We start from the raw sequence: 12,270 nt of genomic DNA, 5'->3' as shown, positions 1-12,270 counted from the left end.
CTCAACGGGACGAGGCCTTCCTGTCTGACGCATGTCAAACATCTGCGGTTTATTTTCAGATTTTGGAAATAATCCACCTTGTTTGTACTGAACCCGAGTGGACGTTCTTACCTGCTTATGAGCCGTTTCCACGGAGATTCATCTTCGCAAGTGATGCTCCGGGGGCGGAAGGTCAAGTGAGAAGAGGTTTCCCATGATGCTTTGAGAGAGCAAGATGCTGCAGCAGCAGAGAGACTCATCACGCACACAGCAGAGGACAGCAGGTCGAGGGCGACTGAAGCAATCTGTCCCCATAGTGGACGGATCGTCCTGAATATCTCCCTCTTTCTAATTCTGACTTCATTCATCAGTGAGAGATCTGCTCAGTAAAGACTCCCTGAAGGTCTGTGACATCACTGCCGGCACTTTTAAGTTGCTCTTTGAATGAACAGTTCCAAAGTGACAGAACGGGTAACGACTCAGACAATGTGTTTTTATCGACTCACTAAAATTGACGTGGATCAGGAATGACTTCATCACTTTTAGATTTTACTTTGGTTCTCAGTAAACAAAACACAACATACAGATCCTGAACTGCGACTGTGACAAAGGACCCAGAAAGCTGTGTGCCGTCAGAAAATGGATACAAGCAATAACTGGTTTGAATTCATAGTGAAAAAAAATCTCTGAATTAAACCGTTTGAAGCTATCGCAGTCACATGACATGGTGCTCATGAACAGGCTGCATGTTTAATGACAAAATATAAGAGATTCACTGTAATTAAACTTTTCTTCACATTCCTCAAAATCCAACATGAGGAGATACAAAGATTAAATTTATCTGGAGGAATAATACAAAACAAAAGACTCGTCTGCAGAGCTGCTCCAGGAAAACATGGGAATATTTAAAAAGGAAAAGCATACAGTTAGTAGATAAATACTCTGGAGAATAGTTGGAGAAAAGTCACTTAAACAAAAAAACATATTTGCAACAATTTTCAGATCGGGAATAATTTTATGCACAAAAAATGGAATAAAAGAAAAATAGTTTGTTTAGGAATGTTGGCCGTACGGTTTAGGAAGCTGTGACACGTTATAGAACAAATAATTAAATAATGTAATTCATCTTTTATACAAAATAGATTCCGCCGATGACATAAACGAGCCCTGAACGCGCCGCGACGAGCAGGATCCCGACGGTTCTGATGCCTCCTCAGCAGCTCTGCAGTTCACAGCAGAAGAAACGAAATGTGGTTTTATAGCAAAAACAAACAAAGCAGCAGAGTCGCACGACCTGAAAACCCAACATTTCATATTTGGATGCTGGTCGAGTGGCCGTTGCAGCACTCAGAACACTCGGGTCACTTTAAGGCAACACTTGCACTCAACACCACCAGAGCTTCAGGAGATTAACTTTCACACGAGGAGTTTCTGCCTTCCTCATCACATTCCGCCGATGAGGAAGGCAGCCACCGATTTTGTAGAGCTATTCTTTTATCCCCTCTGATTTAAATTGCTTCAACATAAAAGCTCTTAAAAGGACTAGCCAATCATCTCTGACCTTTGACCTACTGGCTGGGAGGTTTCTGCCTTCACGTTGGATTATAATGTCCTTTAAATGGCTGCAATTTAAAAATGTAAAACCGGACTTCTGTTTTGACTCAGCACTTTATTACCAGAGATGATGTTAGATGATGTCACCAAAGCGTGAAGAAAGCAGCTGAGGAGGCTTCCTGATAAAAAAACAAAAAAAGACAACGGACTCAATCATATCGAATCCGACCACACTCATCCATTTGGTCCCCAAAATAAATACCGCAACAGGGCCGCCCCCCCTCTCCTAATGTCAGGGGAGGCTCACAAGAAACCCTCACGTTGTCCCACTGGGACTAAATGCTGCAGCGTCTCAGGTGGACAAAACTTCCCCTTCCCGTCGATGAAAGCGTCCCAACGGGAGCGCCGGCACACTCAGGGTCGGTATTGTCTGTACTGTGCCTGTGGAACCAGAGGGTTGCTGGTTCCAAACCGGAGTGGCAGCGGCGGCGGCGCCGCCGACCCTGCATAGGCAGTCCTGTAGCTCTGAGGGGACGGCCCCCCACCGGCGCCCAGTCCAAAGCCCGCCCCCAGAGCCTGCGGCCCGAGTCCCAGCCCACCGGCGGGCCGCGCCATACCCTGACTCAGCATCCCAGCGTAGGGGGACGCTCCGTAGGGGAGTCCCGGGCCCCCCCCGTAGGGCCTGTGGGAGTGCTGTCCCGGGGCGGGGAGGACCACCGGCTGCGCGTTCCTCCCCGGAGTGTTGAAGGCGAACTCTGGAGGGGGGCTGCTGGGTTTGGAGGGCGTGGAGGTCAGCGGGTCCATCTCCCCTCCGGGGGTGAGCAGCTGAGGAGGCCCGGAGGAGGAGGAGGAGAGGGCGGCGTAGCCTTCGGGACCTTGATGGGGAGCAGAGGAGGAGGAGGACAGGGTCCCGGTGAGGAGGGGTCTGGTCCAGTCGTCTTTAAAGATCTGGACGGTCAGCGTGGAGACGAGCGGCAGCAGCCGATTGGTGACGTGAGCCAGAACCAGCTGCTCGTTGGCGTCGCGGCGGATACGAACGTGGGCGGAGCCGGCCTGAGAAAGATGAAGGATGAGGGGGGGAGAAAGGAAGATGTCATCTTTTTTTTCCAATGTTGGATGCCTAAGTTATCGCCTCCTTATCGACAAATTATCACGGGCACACAAAATAAAAGTAGGATTTTTGTGTGAGCTTTGATGATGGAACAAATATCCATAATATAATTTGAAATGAATTAATTATGTATCGTTAACAAGCAATATTTTATCTCAAATAATTAATCTGAAAAAATTTGCATCATGTTTTACAAATCTTTTTTTTTAAACACAGCTGGATACATAATCATCCCGATTCATCACACCACATACAGCCTCCAACATCTACATCTGAACTAATTTCCTTATTTTGTCTTTGCCTGCTCATTTCAACATTCTGACGCGAATATAAAGACCTCAAATCAAGAGAACACACACACACACACACACACACACACACACACAGAAAGGGGGAAAGCGGGAGGGAGGGAGAGAGAGAGAGAGGGAGGGAGGGAGAGAGTCCCCCGTGGGGCAGAAGTGCAGTCAGAGGGTCAAATCAGTTTGGACAGATGCTCTGTTAGCAGTGGGCCAACAACCAACAGTTGTGTAACTGCAGCAACATCAACATCAGTCACAACAACAACAACGGGAGCAGTGGCATCGATAACACAAACAACAGTAAACGCAGCATCAGGCCCGATGTAAACAGAGGACGCTGCTCCACCTGCAGGAGGTACAACTACTACACACACACACACACACACACACACACACACAGGGACTTTAAGTCAGTCCACATACAATTTTTGATAAAACCATATTGAGCTGTGACATCAGTCGTCCTTTCAGTAGAACCTGAATAATAAATCAGTATTTTGTTGCATTTCTTCCGCTCAGGATCTGCTACTGTAAAGTTTGATCTGGTAAGATCTAAAAATCTGCATTCCTGGAACAGAGTGTGCTCCTGCAACAAGACAGACGGATGTTGGTGTGTGTGTGTGTGTGTGTGTGTGTGTGTGTGTGTGTGTTCCCAAGGACCTCGGTTGCCCAGAAAGCCAGCTGGGCTTGTTATCTGTCGCTACAACAACGTGCAACACAGACGACGACAACTCGACAGAGACAACAACAACAAAGAGAGAGAGAGAATCTTCCGCATGAATGACTCGTTCTTTCCTTTCATCTGGGTGAACAAATCCCTGCTGATCGTCATTTGGAAACGAGGAATGACGGAGAGGGACGAACGAGGGGGGAAAGGGGGAGTTCAAAAATCTAGAAAGAAATACAAAGATGAACAAAACAAATGAACTAACGGGAGAGCGGAAGAAGAAATGAGGAGAGAAGATGGAGACGACGGAGCCTCAAAGCATCAGGTGGACTGTGCGCTTTGGTTGGTAAATCTCTGCCTATACATGTAAAATAATAACTCAGCACATGCGTTATTGAATCACCTAAAAACCTTCATAACTTCCTTGTAGGAGGCGTTTTCTTGAATAAAGTTCATCACGCTGCCGCAAAGTAAGGGAGTAATAACAGGTCAGTTTAACTGTTTCTGCTTCTGCTGTTTGGACTTCACACTCAATGCTCTGATCTCCATCACTGCCAGTTAGATTTTAATTCATTCATGGTTTCAGTCAATTAGAAAGAAAGACGGTTTTAACGGACAGCTAAATGTCCAACATGAAACGGTAGCTTCATTCATACGTCTTTAGTTCTTTGGACGAGAGACGTACCAGAGAGCCGAAGCCGACGGTCCAGAAGTGCTCGTTTCGAACCTCCAGCACTCCTTCCAGAGTCGACACCTGATGGGACACCGGGAGGAGCGATTAACCGATGATCATCAATAGGTCGAGCCCTTCACATGCCATCAAAAGAGGCTTTCATCAGAGTAGCAGCTGCTTACTGGCTTTCATGTCACCATCTATCAGAAATGGAGCCTACAGGCTGAAAATGTGATCACGTGACCAAAAGACGTCTTCGGGCGAAAGGCAGTAAAATGATCTCGTCAGGAATCTGGAATCAATCCTCTCACCTCTCGGAGCAGTTTGTCCAGCTGGCCGATGACGTGCGACGGCGTCGTCTGCGGGGGGGAGAGAGGGAGGACACGATGGGACTCTTCTGTGAGGCGGGGACGTGAGCGTGAGGGGGGGGGACGGGGCGGGGACTCACCTGCAGCAGCACTTTGCCGCTGTAGACGCTCATGGGATACATGGTGCCAAAGGTCATGAGAGCGATGGCGACCGCCGACGCCGTGTCCACCGCGTTGTAGTCACTGGGCGGGCGCACACACGCACACAGACACACACACGATGAGAAAAAATATGACATCATTTTTAACGTCCTACACAACCTTTGGGTCTTACCAGATAGCCTTTAGGAATAATGAGGATGTTAAGAAAATAGTCTACAACTACAAGACAGTTTGTGGTATTTAGGTATTCAAAAATACTGACTTTTAATCAGTCTACTTTGAATCAAAAATGTATAATTTATTTACATTTTTTGTCCTAAACTAGTAAAGTAAATTCCACCGCTGGTGAGCACCTACTTATACACGGTACCGTGTTTCCCTTTTTGAGAAGAAGCTGTTTTTTCCCCTCTTACCCTAAATGATTAAACTCTTTTTCCATCAATTTAAGTCTCATTTCTTCTCCCCTCCAGAGTGCTTCTGCGTCGGCACACGTTTTAAGTTGAGCGCGGATAAAGATCGGGACAGTTTAAAGCAGTGACAGGACGTCACATGACATCACCCAGGCAAAAACATTTTCAGTATTAATAAGCAGCTGAGGCATTCGGGAATCTGCCATCAGAGGAGAGGAGTTCTTACTTGATTTCTATGAGCATGTAGGTGATGCACAGCGACAGAGCTCCCGCCATGTTGATCAGCACAAACGGGTTCATGCGCGGCAGCAGCACGCTGCTCAGACCTGGGACGATGCCGCACAAACTGCACACACAAACACAAACACAAAACACCAGAAACCACATTAGTGCACATGAGCACGGAGAAGAGCCCCGAGCTTCAACACAGTGCAATAACATTAAAACCGTAACGAATATCATCGTAATAGAAAAGTCAGTGTCACCCTGGACGTTGTCAGTATGTTTTTGAAAAGAGTCATTCAGAGACAGAAAACATCCTCATCTTCACTTTCAACTCCCTGTTTCAACAGATTAAGACGCACAATCAGTTTCTGCACTAAGCTTCATAAGTCAAATAGAAAGAGTTCACATTTGAACCGAGCACACCGGCTCCTCTGCAGCCTCGATAAGCTGCCGTTTGTGTTTGTCTCGAGGATCAGACCTTTAACCCCATCACACCGTTGTAATAGATGTTAGGGACTTTATTGGATCATCGTTGTTTTGCTTCATGCCATGTTTGTCTGAGACTAAATCTCTGACAAACCTCCACAGCCAAGGATTACTGTTCTAATAAAACTGCTCTGCCGTCATTTCAGTCACTTTGTGTTCTTAACTCTTGGTTGTTGTTGTTATAAAGACCAAGTTTAAGGACAAAAAGATAAGATAAATTCTGAAACTTCCACGAAATGCTAATACAAGGAAAACAAAGATGACATTCTTAATCCTTTGTGCAAAGCCATGATCGACTCCTGGGAAGCCGCTCGTCTTTGTTGATGCGAGTTTGAACACAACTACTACTACTAAAAAAAACAGATGATCCCACTTTCCCAAAGTGCCCTTTCTGTCCTGAGTAACCATCCGCTGATTTACCCCCCAAACCCCGAACTGAGCGCTCTCTTTGTGTAACACACCCGGGGCGGCGCTGCGGAGCCCCTTAACGGGTCAATGAACGCCACTCCGGGACGCATCGGCACTGTGCCGCCTGTCAGCTTCAAAAGGCAAAACGACGAAATTCATCTCCAACATTTCATAATGTCAATGGGCGGGACTTCAATAAGATATATACAAAATATGAAGAACTAGAGAGCAGGGAAAAGGAAAGAATATGTGTGTGTGTGTGTGCGCGTGTAAGGAACGTTTTTTCTCATGCAGATGGACATTAAAGACAAATCCCTGTGATGACGTCCTCAGAGACAGGCGGTGAGTAACGGAAGGACCGCGAGTGTGATTCACAGTCGGACTCAACCCCACCCCCACACACACACACGGCAAACAAATCAGTTGCAAACACACACACTGTTAAACAAACACACAACTCAGGCTTCTGGCTGGTGAGGCCGAGAGAGCAGCAGGCTTTATATAACCCAGTTGGCCCCCAGACCCTGTTGAGGTTAAGTACGGACATGCTATTACAACACAGAGGGTAACAAACACACACACACACACAAACACAAAGTCAAGCAAACAAATCAAACACGCACTGTTAAACCAACACATACATACACAAACACACACTAAGTGCTCCTGTGAAGGCATCCCGAGCGTCTCCGTTACACTCACACATACGTGCACACGCAGACACACGCACGCACACACAAAGACTGGAAACTAGGCTGGGACGTCCTGTTCATTTCTGCCCTCTTAGCCAATCACGGCTCAGCACAGTTCTACTGCTGCACAACTCTCCAGGCTGTCGCCCTCAGTAACCTGCACAAACTGAGCTGCTGACTCTGTTGTGTGTGTGTGTGTGTGCGCGTGTGTACGTGCGTGCATGCAGGCATGAGTGAGGGAGTACTCCTACTTATCCCACTTAAGATGTGGGAATACACAGTGGGATGTAATATTTATCACAGCAGCATCCGTCTGCTTCGGAGTCAGGCTATCCGTTTCCATGGCAGCTTAACGAGAAATGAGGTTTACTTTGAATACTGCATTAGTTTTAAAATCAGAGACCCGGAATGCGAAGCGTCACAGAATGGGAGGTGAACAGTCAGCTATGGATTAAGTGTTGCTTTACTAACGGTTAATCTCAAGTAACAATCGGTGAACCGTGAACCCAGGTGAAGATCTGCTCACGTTGATCTCGCAGCTGCTTCTGAAACTCAATCAATGAGCCAATCTGTTTGTCCACCTGAGCATGTGACCTCACACTGCCCGACGGTAACCTTTGACCCCAGTGTGCGGCCATATGTATGTGTGTGTATATATTATATATATATATATATATATATACACACACACACTATACACACACACACAGTGTAAGCAATGACACAACGTATGGGCACCATTAACAGTGTCAGGAGTGTGTGTGTGTGTGTGTGTGTGTGTGTGTGTGTGTGTGTGTGTGTGTGTGTGTGTGTGTGTGTTGACTCAGTGTAAGTAGATCCTTCCTGTTCCTACCTGACGGAGATCTGCTGATGAGGGAGAGAGCGACAGTGAAGGCAAGAGAGAGAGAGAGAGAGAGAGAGAAAGGAAGTGCTGCAGATCTTCTTACCTTCGACTCAGATCTGCCACGTGTTCCTGAAGCCAACTGCTGCTAGCCGCTGGAGACACAGAGACAGAGACAAAGACAAAGATGTTTCAAACAAACTTGATCAAAAACCAAAAAGACAGTTTTCATAACTCAATCTGTCCGGGTAACCAGGTTTTACCATAATCAGGGTGATGCATTAGTCATAAAAACAAACATTTTCCCCAGTGAGCATTTCTCCCCCTGGAGAGACACGTGTCACCGGGGTTCTTTTGGGACAAACACACAATTTTTGCTGAAGCGTCATGTCCTCAGAGGGCTGTAAATGCTGCACACATGGTCACATTTCTGCCTGTAAAATGATCTCGGCATCTTTTATTCACTCGTCACGTACTATTTCTTAACAGCTGTCATAAGAAATTTTAGGCTGTAAGGAATTTACATGATTCTGGCGTCAATTCGCAGCATTGAGTCAATAACTGCGCTTTACTGAAAGTTACTATCATAACATAATAATATTAATGTGAGGGCAGATTGCATCCCCGCTCTGATTAAACCATTAGAGCCGCTTCGAGCGGGGAGCAGTCGACCTCTTCGTCACGACGAGGGTTAAAAATACTCTTGTGGGGACGGGGGGGCGGAGGAGGAGGGGGGAGGGGGGGATCACCCACTCCTCTTTAAAAAAAGATAAGCGCTCTCGACTCCGCCGCGCCGTCCCACCTTTAACAGCGAGACCTGAAGGCTCGGTGTCGGGTCAAAGGCCCTTCACATCCCATCCTGCTCAGACCGGAGTGTGTGTCTGTGTGTGTCGAGGTGGTGGGTGGGCAGGGGGGGGAGGGGGTTGTTTGTTTTGCTAGCAGGATGAGTCAGTCTAAACAAACATTTTAATAGAGTGACTTATTTATGATCTGTGTGTACGAGGAGGGCGCACAATGTGTGTGTGTGCGTGTGTGTGTGTGTGTGTGTGTGTGTGTGTCTGCCCGGCTGGCCCTCTGGCTCACTACTTTACCACTGTCTGGAACATGGTTGCGTAATGCACTTTTAGTTTCGCTCTGTCAGAGAGTGTGTGTGCGCACAATGAGTGCGAGATATTGTGTGTTTCGGCAAAGTTAAGTGCCTGTGTGTGTTTGTGTGTGTGTGTGGTTTCATCCCCCTCCCATCCCCTAAATGTCAGATGTTAAGTGATGTTGAGACTGCTATGGACGCAAGAGCAGACAGCTGACACACACACAGGCAAACACACACACGCACACACACACTGACCTCATTCATCAGTAGACTGTTCATACGGATAGTGAGTCAGCCCGAGATGAGAGGAAAGGAGAGAGGAAAGGAGAAAGGGGAGGAAAAGGAGGAGAGGGATTAGAAAGGATGAGACGGATGTGACGTGAGGACAGAAGGTCTGTTTTTAAAATCCCTTTATTAAGCCATTACATGATAAAGTGGATGACACAGGGCAAACTAGAGGAGCGGGTAGAGGAGGAAACAGGAAGAGGAAAAGGAGCAGAGGGAGGAACAGAGGAGAGGAGAAACAATGAGAGATGAGTAAGTGGAGTTAAGAGAAGTTCACCTTTAAAATCAGTTTAGTCTTTTCTCTTCACTGTAACTTACATCTGGGGGTGTAGAGGAGAGGAAGGAACAAGGAGCATTTGGAGAGTTTGAAGGAGGAAGGGAGATCTTTGGATGTGTTTTATAACAGACATTTCTGAAAAAGCACAATGCTTCAGTTTTATAGCTCCCTTCTTCTTCTTCGTCTTCATTCTCCCATTCCCATCCGCCCCAAACTACTGCCGGGCCCAAGAGACCCTCTGTTCTCTAGATGTGTGTTTGTGCGTGCCTGTGTGTGCCAGTGTTAATTTCATCGACGAAAACTATGAAAAAAATGTTCGTTAACAACCTTTTTTTCCATGACGAAAACGAGACTAAGACGTGACAAAAACTATCTTAAAAAATAAAAACTAGGACTAAATCAATTCTAACTTTCGTTAACGAGACGAGACGAAAATGTTGGTGGTTGATTAAGTCGCACTACTTTTTCCCCCCTAAATTTGCACGCACCCACCAGACAGGCAAAGTACGGCCTAGGCCACCGTACGCTCGTTACTAAGCAACGTAGAGGCGCGCACATGTGACAGGTGGATCGTTTTGATAGAAGTGCGCAGTGCAGGTGAAGGACGTGGCGGCAAAGAGCAGGTGGAGGAAAACCCGCAGGACACAAGAGAGAATAACTGGTCATGAAACCAACAAATAAACAAAGAGACAAAGAGAAAGAAAAGACTGTTGAATGAAAAGTGGGGGTCCAGTTTAGAACGGCTGGTTTATGATGCAGCCAAGAAAATAATGTATTGCACCGATTGTAGGACTTTAAGGTCTCTTTTGTTGGGACAGCGGAAACAATAACGGACGATGAAGTTTCCGGTGGCCGTGTCAAAAGCATTGCAAGTAAACAGACAAAGACAACAAAGCGTTGCGTTTAGATCCCTGGTCCTCATGAAGTTGTTACACCTTTGCCAATTTGTTAAATTGCCTTGCAAATAAATGCTTTGCTATTTGTTAAAATCAAAATCCTTTCATGTAATGATTTTTCACATGTCATTTATATCAGCTCACACAAACACTTCTACCATTTGTTCTTGGCCCGGCTCCTCAGTCACATTTTACAACCCATTGTGGCCCGCGAGTCAAAACGTTTGCCGACCCCTGCTATAGACTACTGTCCTAGGAGGGACATCTAATGGACAACCAAGTACTGCAAGCTAGACTATTATGCAGCTGTAGACACAACACAGGGGGTCCCTGGGCCTGAGTAGGGAAGAAAAGGAGTTTAATATGGCTATTAAATGTGACTAAAACTAAGAGGGATTAAAATTACTAAATAATGACTAAAACTAATATGCATTTTCGTCTAAAGACTAAATCAAAAATAGCTGCCAAAATTAACACTGGTGTGTGCTTTCAGACAAATATGTTTTGTCTGTTTGGGTTCAGGTACAAATGAGGTGTGTGTGTGTGTGTGTGCGTTTGTGTTCAGTTCATGATGCAACAAATTATTACTTTAGTAGATTTATTCCCAAAGAACATCTTTCAAAATCCAGTTCACTTGCAGTGGTGCGTGTCAACTTAAATCTAAGTATTTCCTTCTCTCTGTGCGACAAAAACAAGTAACTTAAACTCATATTGTCCGATTTCTAAGACGATTTTTAAGTGTGTGTACAACTTCCTGATTCCTGCAGTGAGGAAAGGAGTAATCTCTGATCCCAGAGCATTCGTGACTCATCTACTGCCAAAACAGAGCGCAGCATTTGTTTTTACATCAATAATCCTCGCTCCCCAGTTAGGGGGAGGGGGGGGGGATTACCAAACCTCAACCGTCAAGGGGAGAAACCTCCCCAAAACACACACTAATCCACCGCCTCTAAAACGGCGTGCAGAGTGTGCCGCTGTTCTCCAGGACCAACACACGCACTGGGACCTGTAGCTGGGCGCACTAGGACCTGTAGTTGGGCGCACTGGGCTCGGCCGTACCTTCTGAGACGTAGGTGAAGGGCTTGTTCCTGACGGACAGCAGCGTCAGCAGGTTGAAGAACAGAGCGACGAACGTCCCGACCAGCAGGCGGCCGCTGCAGAGACACACAGCGAAACGTTATTAGGTACTTCCGGTGCAATCAGATACCACTGCTCTGCCTTTAGGCCACATTTTAGCTCGAGTAGTTCCATTACCGAAGGATGCATTTATGGCCGAGCTGTTGTGTTGGTGCAGTTGTACCCCAGTTGTAAAGTGGTAACTTTTATTCAGATAATAAAGCACTGTTGCATTACAAATCTAGTTGACGTGTGTTCAACCCTCCCCCCTCCAGACGGGCCGGGACACTTCAGGGTCACAGTCGAGTGCATAAAACATGGCGCCAGTGGAACTCTGTTCCGAGTAAAGCTGTTTGTCGGTTTCGTAAGACGCACTCTTGAAAATCAAAGTGTCACAAAGGAGCCCAGAGCGACGCCGCTGCCTTTCCCAGGGAGCCGCGGGGGGGTGGTTGGGGGGGGGGGTCTCCAAAGCAGCTCCTCTGCCAGCGGCCTTCACTCCATCAATGAATGAGCTGGTCTTAAGTTTTGTTATTGCAATTATTGTGTATAATTTTAAATGGACCAAACAGTGGGCCCAGGAAAAAAGGGGGGCGAAAGGTTGCCCGCCGGTGAGCCAAAACAACTGGGTGACAAACCCCCTCCCCCCTCAACGACCCCCACCCTCCCTCCAAGAACAAAGAGAGAGAGAGAGACGGCCTCCGTCTCTTCACCCAGCAGACACCTGTCCCTTTGGCTAGCGTCTTTCATGCCGCTCAATCACATTCACTCACAGAAGAGAAGGGGTGGGAGCG

At 46.8% G+C, this 12,270-nt stretch overlaps 1 protein-coding gene across 1 annotated transcript in view; it reads right to left on the bottom strand.

The window, feature by feature from the left end:
* Positions 1–507: 507 nt before the first annotated feature.
* slc30a6 (solute carrier family 30 member 6) overlaps positions 508–12,270 on the bottom strand; it is a 55,917-nt gene continuing 44,154 nt past the window's right edge. Inside the window, exons 9-15 of the mRNA XM_078104796.1 lie at positions 11,423–11,517; positions 7,922–7,970; positions 5,390–5,509; positions 4,732–4,834; positions 4,595–4,642; positions 4,296–4,364; positions 508–2,586 (exon numbers count right to left, since the gene is read on the bottom strand). Coding sequence (XP_077960922.1) covers positions 1,948–2,586; positions 4,296–4,364; positions 4,595–4,642; positions 4,732–4,834; positions 5,390–5,509; positions 7,922–7,970; positions 11,423–11,517 — 1,123 coding nt within the window. The 3' untranslated portion in view covers positions 508–1,947. The remainder of the gene's footprint in view (positions 2,587–4,295; positions 4,365–4,594; positions 4,643–4,731; positions 4,835–5,389; positions 5,510–7,921; positions 7,971–11,422; positions 11,518–12,270) is intronic.

The sequence above is a fragment of the Gasterosteus aculeatus genome, chromosome 6, assembly GCF_964276395.1.
Source record: "Gasterosteus aculeatus chromosome 6, fGasAcu3.hap1.1, whole genome shotgun sequence".
Classification (NCBI taxonomy): domain Eukaryota; kingdom Metazoa; phylum Chordata; class Actinopteri; order Perciformes; family Gasterosteidae; genus Gasterosteus; species Gasterosteus aculeatus.
The sequence above is the reverse complement of the archived record's forward strand: the minus strand, read 5'-3'. Positions and strand labels throughout refer to the sequence as shown.